Source organism: Rhinopithecus bieti, unplaced genomic scaffold (assembly GCF_001698545.2).
Source record: "Rhinopithecus bieti isolate Rb0 unplaced genomic scaffold, ASM169854v2 scaffold_3040, whole genome shotgun sequence".
NCBI lineage: Eukaryota > Metazoa > Chordata > Mammalia > Primates > Cercopithecidae > Rhinopithecus > Rhinopithecus bieti.
Window position 1 is genome coordinate 5,308,348 of NW_016804657.1, and position 12,097 is coordinate 5,320,444.

A 12,097-nucleotide genomic window follows, 5' to 3' on the forward strand; every position below is an offset into this window, starting at 1 on the left:
GAATTGGTATAATTTCTAGCTTAAATGTTTGTAGAATTCACCAGTGAAGCTGGCAGGTCTGGTGCTTTCTGTTTTGGAGGGTTATTAATTATTGACTTAATTTCTTTAATAGATATAGGCTTATTTATTGCCTATTTTTAATTCTGTGAGTTTTGGCAGTTGTGTCTTTTGACAGTTGGTCCATTCCATTTAGGTTAGCAAATTCGTGGGCATAAAAGTGTTCATAATATGTCTTCATTTTAACATCTGTGGGGTTTGTATTAATGTCTCCTTTTTCATTTATGTATTAGCAATTTGAATCTTTTCTCTCTTTTTCTTAGCCTGGCTAGAATTTATTGATTTTATTGATCTTTTCAAATAACCAGCTTTTGGTTTCATTGATTTTTTAAAATTATTGATTTTCTGTTTTCACTTTCATGGTTTTTACTCTAATTTTCATTACTTCTTTTCTCCTTCTTAGTTTGGATTTAATTTGCTCTTCTCTTTCTAGTTGCCTACAGTGGAAATTTAGATGATTGATTTCAGATAGTCTTTTCCAATGTATGCATTCAATGCTATAAATTTCCCTCTCAGTTTTTCCTGTATCCCACAGATTTTGATAATGTGTGTTTTAATTTTCATTTAGTTCAAAATATTTTTGAATTTCTCTTGAGATTTCTTCTTTGACTCAGGTGGTATTTAGAAGTGTCTTGTTTAATCTCCAGGCATTTTGTGATTTTCCAGCTGTCTTTCTGTTATTTATTTCTGGTTTAATTCCATTGTGATCTGAGAGCAGATACTGTACAATTTATAATCTTTTAAATTTGTTAAGGTATATTTTATGGCCCAGAATATGGTCTATCTTGATGAATGTTCCATGTGAGCTTCAGAAGACTATGTATGTTATTGTTGGATTAAGCAGTCTGTAGATGTCAAGGTGATTGATGGTTTTATTGAATCCAACTACAGGTTAAGCAGCCCTAATCCAAAAATCCCAAATCTAAAATACTCCAAGATCCAATTGAGTGCCAAAATTGATGCTCAAAGGAAAAAGCTCATTGGAGCATTTCAAATTTTGGATTTTCAGATTGGGGATGCTCGACTGGTAAACACAATGCAAATATTCCAAAATCTAAGAAAAAATCTGAAATCTGGTATATTAATTGTTCTGGTCTCAAACATTTTGGATAAGGGACACTCAACCTACATGTCTTACTGATTTTCTGCCTGCTGAATCTGTCCATTTCTGATAGAGATGTTGAAATCTTCAGCTGTAATAGAGGATTAATTTATTTCTCCTTGCACTTCTACCAGTTTTTGCTTCATGTATTTTGACACCGTATTGTTAGACCTATACATGTTAAACATTGTTATATCTTCTTGGAGAATTGACCCAAAAGCATTTTATTTTTATTTATTTATTTATTTTTTGATACAGGGTCTTGCTGTGTCACCCAGACTGCAGTGCAATGATGTGATCATAATTCACTGCAGCCTTGAAATCCTGGGCTCAAGGGATTCTCTTACCTCAGCCTCTTGAGTAGTGAGAACTATAGGTGTGTAGCACCATGCTTGACTGATTTTTCTATTTTTTTGTAGAGATGGATTTTGCTGCGGTGCCTAGGCTGGTCTCAAACTCTTGGACTTAAGTGACCCTCCATCCTCAGCCTCTCAAAGTACTGGGATTACAGGCATGAGCCACTGTGCTCAGCTCTAAAAGCATTTTGAAATGGCCCTCTTTGTATCTGACAACTTTCCTTGCTTTGAAGTTGACTATGTCTGAAATTAATATAGCTACTCTTTTTTATATGATTATTTGCCATCTGTACGTCTCCTTTTGTAAGGTGTCTGTTAAAGTCTTTGGCCCATTTTTTAAATCAAGTTGCTTGTTTTCTTATTGTTGAATTTTAATCAACAATAAGAGAAAAGACTTAACAGTATTTGAGTCTTTGTATGTTATAGATAACAGTCCTTTAAAAGATGTTTCTTTTGCAGACATTTTCTCCCAGTCTGTGGTTTGTATTATCATTTTCTTGACATTCTCTTTTGTAGAGTGGAAGTTTTAAATTTTCTTTTGATTAGTGTTAATATGCTTTCTTGTGATTAGTGTTAATATGGCATATCTTTATCCATTTACTTTTATTCTAGATGTGTTTTTACATTTAAAGTGAGTTTCTTATAGACAGCATGTAGTTGGGTATTGTTTTTTGATCCACCCTGACAATCTCTTAGTTGGTCATTTAGACTATTGTCATTCAAAGTGATTATTGATATAGTTGGATTATTATCTACCGTATTTATTACTGTTTTTCTATTTGTTGTCCTGTTCTTTGTTCCTATTTTTGTCTTTTACACTTTTTATGCTATTTGTGGTTTTAATTGAGCCTTTCATGTGATTCCATTTTCTCTCCTTTCTTAGAATATTAGTTATACTTCTTTTTTTACTTTTTAAAGTGATTTCACTAGAGTTTGCAATATATATTTACAGTAATCCAAGTCCACTTTCAAATAACCCTCTACTGCTTCAAGGTTACTATGGGTACCTTATAATTCTTTCCTCCCATCTGTTTTTTCCTTTTTTTTGGACACAGAGTCTTGTTCTGTTGCCCAGATTGGAGTGCAGTGGTGCCATCTCAGTTCACTGCAACCTCCACCACCCGGGGTCAAGTGATTCTCGTGTTTCAACCTCCTGAGTAGCTGAGATTACAGGTGCCCACCACCAAGCACAGCTAATTTTTGTATTTTTAGTAGTGACAGGATTTTGTCATGTTGGCCAGACTGGTCTTGAACTCTTGACCTCCAGTGACCCACCCTCCTCCGCCTCCCAAAGTGCTGGGATTACAGACTTGAGCCACCACGCCTGGCCTCCTCCCATGTTTTGTATCATTGCTGTCATTCATTTCTTTTATATAAAGCAAAAATAAGCATTTATAATCTAATACATTGTTGCTATTTTTTGTTTTGTTTTGTTTTTTTGAGGCAGAGTCTCATTCTGTTGCCCAGGCTGGAGTGCAGTGGCATGATCCTAGCTCACTGCAACCTCTGCCTCCTGGGTTCAAGTGATTCTCCTGTCTCAGCCTCCTGAGTAGCTGGGATTACAGGCATGTGCCATGACACCCTGCTAACTTTTGTATGTTTAGTAGAGATGGAGTTTCGCCATGTTGGCCAGGCTGGTCTCGAACTCCTGACCTCAAGTGATCCACCTGCCGTGGCCTCCTAAAGTGCTGGGATTACAAGCATGAGCCACTGCACCCGGCCCATTGTAGATATTACTATTTTTGACAAACTTATATGTTAGACCAATTAAGAATAAGAAAAATAAAAGTTATTTAGTCTTCACTTATTTCTGCGTTGATGCTCTTTTTTTCTTTCTTTTTGTTTTTGTTTTTGTTTTTTTTTTAGTAGAGATGGGGTCTTACTATGAACTTCTGGCCTCAAGTGATTCTCCCACCTCAGCCTCCCAAAGCACCAGGATTACAGGTGTGAGCCACTGAGACCAGCTGTTGCTCTTTTTTTTTCTTTATAGAGATCTGAATTTCTAAACCATTTTCTTTTTCTTTAAATAATTTCTTTTAACATTTCTTGGAAGGCAGGTCTGCTGGCAACACATTCGGTCAACTTTTGTCAGAGAAAGTCTTTATTTCTTCACTTTTGAAGGATAGTTTCTCAAATTACAGAATTCTATGTTGCTTTTTTTTTCCTCTCAACATTTTAAATATTTTACTCCATTCTATTCTTGCCTACATGGTTTCTGAGGATAAGTCAGATATAATCTTTCTTTTTGCTCCTCTACAGGTAAAATGTTTTTTTCCTCTAGCTTTATCTTTGATTTTCTGTAGTTTGAATGTAATATGCATGGGTATAGTGTTTTTGGCATTTATCCTGCTTTCTGTTCTCTGAGCTTCCTGGATCTGTGATTTGGTGTCTGACATTAACTTAGGGGAAATTCTCAGTCATTATTGTTACAAATATTTTTTTTTTATGTTCCTTTTTCTCTTTCTTCTCCTTCTGTTATTCCCGTTACACTTTTTGTAGTTGTCTCACAGTTCTTGGATATTCTGTTCTGTTCTTTCTAGTCTTTTCTGTCTTTGCCTTTCAGTTTTTGAGGTTTCTGTTGAAATATCTTCAACTTAAAAAGATTTCTTTCCTCAGCTGTGTCTAGTCTACTAATAAGCCCTTCATTTATTCGTTTTAATTTTTTTTAGAGACAAGGTCTTTCTATGTTGTCTAGGCTGGTCTCCAACTCCTGGCCTCAAGTAATCATCCTGCCTGAGGCTTCTGAGTGACTGGGATTATGGGCCTGAGCCCCCACACCCACAAGCCCTTCATTTCTGTTACAGTGGTTTTGATCTGTAGCATTTTTGTTTTGAGTCATTCTTAGAATTTTCACCTATCTCTTTAAATTGCTTAGCTATTCTTGTGTGATGTGTACTTTATCCACTAGAGCCCTTAGTATATCAATCACAGTTGTTCTAAATTACTGGTCTGGGATAATTCTGACATCCTTAACTGTGTTGGAGTCTGGTTCTGATGCTTGTCTTGTCTTGTCAAAGTGTATTTTTTGCCTTTTAGTATGCTTGTATTTTTATTGTTTTGGATAGCTACACATGATGTACCGGGTAAAGGAATTGTTGTAATGTGCTGGTAAAGTATAGGGGGAGGATTGTTCCATAGACCTATAGTTAGGTCTCAGTTTTTCAGCAAATTTTGCCTCCAGACTATGAACTTCATAAATACTTCTCAGCCCTTGCATCCCACTCCTCCTTAGATGGGACAGGGTGGGTAGAGTGGGCTGCAGTCGGGAATTTCCCATTTTCCATGTGGAAGGCTAGAGGGGGATGGAGTTGGATATTTTCCTTACTTCACATGGAGGGCTAGAGCTGTCTGGAATTGGGTATTTCCCTTCCCCCAGGTTAGTTAGGCTCTGACAAATTTCCAACAGATTTTTCTCTCCCAAGGGAGGCCTTGTTAAGAACAGGACACATTGGCATAGTTCAAAATGGCTTTTCCTGCCAGAAGCACAAGGGGATGTTTTTCCTATGTTCATTGTGAGAAACCTGGTAGAGCTCCAGAAGGTAAAACTCACAAGAATCTGGGCCCTCTCTGATGACTGGTTCTCCACAGAAATTTTATTATTTTTATTTTTTGAGATAGAGTCTTGCTCTGTTGCCCAGCTCACTGCAACCTCTGCCTCCTGGGTTCAAGCGATTCTCATGTTTTAGCCTTATGAGTAGCTGGGACTATAGGCATGTGCTACCATGCTTGGAGAATTTTTGTATTTTTAGTAGAGATGGGGTTTTACCACATTGGCCAGGGTGGTCTTGAACTCCTGGCATCAAGCAACGTGCCAATCTCTGCCTCTCAAAGTGCTAAGATTACAGGCATGAGGCACCACACCCAGTTTCCACAGAGTGTATCTCTCAGATTTGTTTACACTGAATTTCCAGCAATGCATCAATTATAGTTCAGGTTTTCTTTCCCTGACTCTGGTGCCCACAGAGTTTTCTGCTCATGGGTTTCTGCCCTGGTAAGTTGTGATTCTCTCTGTGTTTGCCTGTCTCTCCAATTTTGGGGTAGTAGTTTGCCCTGCGACTTTACTTCTCTTAAGATTTGAGAAGAGTTGTTAATTTTTTAGTTTGTTCAGCTTTTTACTTGTCTTTAGGATGGAGCAGTGACTTCTAAGCTTCTTCACACCAGACTGGACCCAAACAGCTTTTGATGCAAGTTAAAAAGACCCAGTAATGATTTAGATAACCCAATGTTCATCATTAACACAGAATTTTAAATATTTTAATGTTTTCCGGAGGCATTTTGAGCATTGTCTTGTTGATACCTTATTTTAAAATTTAATTTTGAAATTTTTGTATTAACAACAGATGAATATGAACGGGAAGAAACCAGGCAAGTTTATATGGATCTAAATAATAACATTGAGGTGAGTGTTAATGAAATCTGAGTATTTTAAACATAGAAATTTCTAAGCAAATTATAGTGATTACCACAAAGATATGGACAACTATTCTTACTGAAAAGATGATTATTTATTTGTTGATATATTATTGTATCACTAATAAAATTCCTAAGGTTCTATACTATGAGCATTAATGTTTTGTTATGTAGTAGCTTTTTGATTTACATGTTAGTGACATCACTTAATTTATCAAATATTTGCTGACTCTTGTCAGAAATCAGCACATTGTTACATATAACCATTAATTTGAAAACAGATAAAGTATTATTCATCTGTGTCTGGCTTCTGTTTACCTTTTTTTTCTCATCTCCTGTCATTCTTCACTTTGCTTTTCTGCTATAGTCACTCTTTTATGTTTCTCAAATTTGCTAAGCTCTTTCTGATGGTGGTTCTTTGAATTTGTACCTTTTTCAGAACTTTTATGTCTAAGGTCTTATGCACATTTTTAAAGTTCATTCTTCTTTTTTGTTATTCTCCCCTTAATACTTTATCTAACATTTCTATTTGCTTATTCTATATATATCCACCTCATTTAACTTTTCTTAAGAGCACATAAAGCTACTTGGCATTTATTTGATATATATGTGTGTGTGTGTGTGTGTATTTGCATTCTTTTTTATACTTTATTATAAGTTCCAGTAGGGTAGAAACTTTGTCTTCTATCCCTATTGCCTAAAACAGTTCCTGGCACATAATAGGCACTCAGTAATTAATTAATTAATTAATTAACCTGATTTTACAAAGCAAGATTTGTTGAATGCTGAATGAACACATGCTGCCAGGTGATGGAAGTGTAACTTCGGATTCATGTTGAGAGGCCTCACTTTAGTGGAGAAGACATAAATAAATAAGCACAAATAAATATAAAATTACAGATTTTGATACATGCTATTAAGTAAATAACTGGTGTACCAACAATCCATTTGCTGCTGTTTTGTATTGTATAACATGTTGCCAGTGCATTTAAGCACCTGGAAACTAACATAAGGCCCTCTTAATACATTTTTAGTAAGTAATTCAAATTACAGTGTTTTAATTATTCCAAATTGTGTGGTTTTAAATTTAATGATCCCATGAGACAAATTTGATAATATTTTCATAGTTTGAAGAAAGCTATTTGAAAAAATCTAAGTGTGATTCTTAAAAGTTAAACTTTATATTTCAGAAAATGATAACAGCTTTTGAGGAGCTTCGTGTGCAAGCTGAGAATTCCAGACTGGAAATGCATTTTAAGTGTAGGGATAGGGATCTTACTTAATTTTTATATTACCATTTTGCTATTTATATTTGTATTGGATTCCATTAATGTTTTCATCTCTTTTGCCTGATGCTCTCAACTATTTTCTATTTTCTTTATTTCTGTAAGCCCTCTAAATCTTGTGGAATGTGGCAGGGAATTAATATTTGTTAAAAATAGTTTTGGGCTTTAAAACTACATCTTTCATGAAATCAAACTAATTTTATATATTTTTTAGAATGTGATTTGGTCTCTTTTTACATATCTTGGTATATAGTATGCATGTTAAAATGATTTTATATATATCATATTATATATACTTAAAACCTGTTGTTTCAGATTAGTGTGTTTTAGAGAATAAACTTTTATATATAAGAATTGTAAAATTTTAGGTTATTGTAACTGATATTATTTATATTTACTATTTTACTAAACAGAAAATAAGGATGAAAACAGCAATTTTAACCCATTACAAACTTTTAGAGTTTAATATAATTTAGAGATAAATAAAGAGGTGAAATAAACTTTAAATTTTGTTTGTAATAGAAATGTGATACAATTATGTTATGACATTACAGTATATTTGTTTTATTTTTAAAGTAAAGGAAGATTATGAAAAAATCCAACACCTTGAACAAGAATACAAGAAGGAAGTAAATGACAAGGAAAAGCAGTTTTTTTTAAAAAAAAACAACTCTTTGTATTCTTTATGTTTGCTAATTCATTAAATACTTAAAATTTCAAAAGAAGTTTATATTTGCTGAATGTATGATAAATTCCTGTGAGAGAATTTTAACATTATACATATCTAAATATTTAACCTTTAGACTCACTTAATTTTTGTTGACTCAAATATGTACTCACTCTAGCTTTTTTTGGGTTTTAATTATTATTCTATAATATCTATATCAGTGAGTAATAGGATATTGCCTCAAAATATATTATTTTGTGAGAACCTTTGCTCAGACCAAAGCTTCATAAAATGTATAAATGATCATTGACTACTCAACTTACATTTTGCAGTTTGTTTTGAAATGTGCTATTCGTAATACCAATGAAGAGGAACTAAAATATTCTGTTGCTTCTTTCTTTTTTCTTTTTTAGCCTAAGAAAACAAGACACAGATGCTTTTTTATATTAATGTCACGTAGTGGAAGACTTGAAAATGTTAACTCTATATCCTTTGGCATTCACAAGAATGTTTCAGATTATTATTATGCCATCTCTATCAGTTTCAAGTCTTCTGCTTCTCAAATGGAAAGCAATATCTATAATAGAATCCTCTTCTATTTCTCACTATATTTGCAGTTTTTCTTGTCTGATTTGCCACAAGATGTCTTCTAACATGGTTAACAGGGATATCTGCTTAATAATTTAAAAAATTAATTCACAGTACAGAGAGGATAATAAAACTACAAAATAGAGTGAAGTACTAAAATGGTTTTTGGTGTTCTAGGTGCATGGGCAGAGCTTACAGATTGTTGGGTTTCCTTGTAAAATGATGGCATGGCCAGCTACTGCTTTTGCTGAGGACTCCTAAATGTCATTATTTGTAACAATTTTTTTTGCTGGGGCTTTCTAAATTCTTGCTTGCGGATACAAACTTGGCTGATGGCATTCTGGAGCTGGATTGGGCAGGATAGCAAAGACAGACTGAATCTTACCATTATATATGTTGACTTTTCCATTATATATACCCCCACCCATCCCTGTGCCTGGAATACCCATGTTTAGAGATTGCCTTTTTCAATTTGATATGCCACTGTCTCTTACAAAGATAATAGGGCCAGTTCTCTGACTACATCGGCTGCCAGGGAGTAGAGACCAGCGTAGGAGGGTTAAGTGGACCAGCTGAAAAGCATGTAGATGAGTACATAAAATAATTGTAGGTATTATAAATGTTAAGATGTCATATTTAACTTTTTATATTGATAATGTATTATTTAAATATTTTAGGTGTCACTCCTATTGATCCAAATCACTGAGAAAGAAAATAAAATGAAAGATTTAACATTTCTGCTAGAGGAATCCAGAGATAAAGTTAATCAATTAGAGGAAAAGACAAGTAAGAATTTATATAAGATAGTATAATGTACCTTATGTATTCCTCTTGTTATGTTCTAAATGTTGGCTTTCATTACAAGTTTGTTTTAATGCTTTCTAGTACTGTAATTCTCAATCTGAGTTGGTTTGGTTGGAGGAGGGCATAATAGATTAATCTGGGAAGCTTTTGTAAAATACATATACTCTTCTTTTCCCTTTTCCATGCTGTTACCTTTTTCAAATGTTTCAACTATATGCTCCACAAAGACAGAGACCTTGTCTTTTTTGTTCACTGACTTGAAACTGTTTGTTGCATTCCAAGTGTCGAGAACAGTGCCTGGCACATATAAGGCACTCAAAATTAATAATATATATTTTTTGAGATGGAGTCCCACTCTATCACCCAGGCTGGGGTGCAGTGGCACAATTTTGGCTCACTGCAACCTCTGCCTCCCGAGTTCAAGTGATTCTCCTGCCTGAGCCTCCCTAGTAGCTGGGACTACAGGTGTGTACCACCATGCCCGGCTAATTTTTGTATTTTCTTAGAGACAGGGTTTCGCCATGTTGGCCAGGCTGATCTTGAACTCCTGAGCTCAGGTGGTCCACCTGTCTCAACCTCCCAAAGTTCTGGGATTACAGGCATGAGCCACTGTGCCTAGCAAAAATTATTTTTTGAATGAACAAATCGTATGGGAGCACGATGGAGAGAGTTACTAATTTTTCCCAGAGAGAGACCTTTAGAAAGGCAGTAGGAAAAAACTGTTGAACTGTTTAAAAGTTTAGTAGACAGTGAACTGGAGGAGACAATATAGGTGGAATAAATGGCTTGTGCAAGTCATGGAAGTAGGAATGTTAGGGTATATTTTTAGTAAACTGACTGGTGTGGCAATATCTTATTGAACTCAGGCAGATGAAATTGTAAAAGATTTGGATCCCTTTATGAAGGATCCTGAGTGTTGTGTCATGTTTAGACTGTCTTATTAGTGAATATTTTTCAAACTTTTCCAAAAGGCAGGACACTTAGAAGGCATAGTGTTTGTGAAACACCATGCACCTTGCAGAACATTATAGGGATCTTATGTTTTTCTGTTCTTCAAAACATTCTCTTTTCTTCACATGGCAAATAATTATCTGGTTTCTGCCAATCTATACCTGCTAATTTCATCTTACTGTCATAACTATGTGATATTCTCCAGATATATTGAAATAATTTAACTTCAGCTATATTTTGTGATCTTTCGATCCCACCCCATGCTTTTGGCTACTACCTCTGCTCAGAATGAATCTCTTCTCTCCACCCCAAGTCTGTTGGCTAAATTGTTAGTAATGGCATAAGCATTACCTGTTTGTCTGTCCCCTGTGACTAGAAGTGTCTTGAGGAGGGATTGGGTTTTAAATATCTTTGTAACTATAGTGCCTAGTATATTGTTATGCACATAATATGAGTTCAATAGTTGGATAAATGAAATAATATTTAATCTTATAAACTGAAAAAAGTAATACATAGCTATAATTCTATATGATTTCTGTAGACTCATACCCACTGAAATGTGTTCATTTAAGTGATTTTTCATTGTTTCCCATATGTATGTATCTTCCACTTGTTTTTCTCTGTGTTCAGTGTGGATATTTTTTACTGGTCTGTTATCTAATCCTGCCTGTGATGTGTCTAATTTGCTTTAAACCCATCTACTGAATTCTTTACTTTAAATGAATCATATATTTTTCATTTTGAAGTTTCCATTTGATTACTTAAGAGTTCAATTCTCTGGTTAAGTTTTCTCCTCTTTTAAAATCTCATTTTCACCTCTTAAATATATATTCATCATTGATATTTTATAGCTATTCTCTGTTTATTTTAATATATGTCTCATCTGTTGGTTTATTTCTATTGTTTCTTTTTTAAAACTGTGGGAAAATAAGTGTGACATAAAATTTACCATGTTAATCATATTTAAGTGTCTAGTTCTGCAGCATTAAGTATGTTCACATTGTTATGCAACCATAACCACCATCTGTCTTCTCCAAGAACTCACCATCCAAGAACTCTTTTCATCTTGCAAAATGGAAACTCTGTACCCATTAAAAAATAACATTCCATTCCTTTCTTCCTGCAGCTTCTGGCAACCACTATTTGATTTTCTTTCTTTTTACTTTTACTTTTTTATTTTGCTCTTTGGGCATTTGTTCTTATCCTTTGGTGTGCCCAGTAATTTTTAAAATTAAATTCTGTACATTGTAATAAGAAAAATCTTGGAGCTTCCCAAAGATGTTGTCTTTTCTCTGCTAGAGAGAAATTGGGTGTGTGTTGGGCTGATTATCTGAATCCAGTTAGAGACTGAGCTAAATGAAAGGAAACTGGCCAAGTATATAAGGTTTTTCAAGTCTTCAGTTTTGTTTCTTTAGCTCTTTGAGACCTCTCAAAAGTAAGCTGGCTTTTCTGTTCCTTAGCAACAGGCCTCTGCCTGGGTTAAGACAGCATCTTAGTCTTTTGTTTATACCCAGATCGGCAGATGTCAGTTGTACTTTATCAGTTCACTTTCAGCAGTTTTCTTTTAAGAATCTTATCCCATTTAGTCCTTTTATGTCATTCTGTCTTTTCTGGTTGTTTCCAGCGTGAGAGTTGGTATGCTACTAACTACTCCATCCTGCCTAGAAATATTCATTTAAATTAATTATGATCAACTAATTTTGTTTTCTTTTAATGTTTGCTTGATATTACCTAATTTATTTTGTCACTTGCTAATAATAGTTGGTTCCTAAAGAGTATTAATTATCAAAAATTAAGCAGATAACAATAATATTTTATATGATTTCATTATTTCTTGTGGCTGAACAGTATTCCAATTTGTGTGTATATATATATA

The 12,097-nt window shown here is 34.3% G+C and overlaps 1 protein-coding gene across 1 annotated transcript in view; it reads left to right on the plus strand.

Moving 5' to 3' along the window:
• Positions 1-12,097, plus strand: part of SYCP1 (synaptonemal complex protein 1) — a 131,005-nt gene that overhangs the window by 14,016 nt on the left and 104,892 nt on the right. Inside the window, 4 exon segments of the mRNA XM_017869585.1 lie at positions 5,856-5,914; positions 7,116-7,185; positions 7,788-7,861; positions 9,144-9,252. Of these exon segments, the coding sequence (XP_017725074.1) occupies positions 5,856-5,914; positions 7,116-7,185; positions 7,788-7,861; positions 9,144-9,252 (312 nt within the window).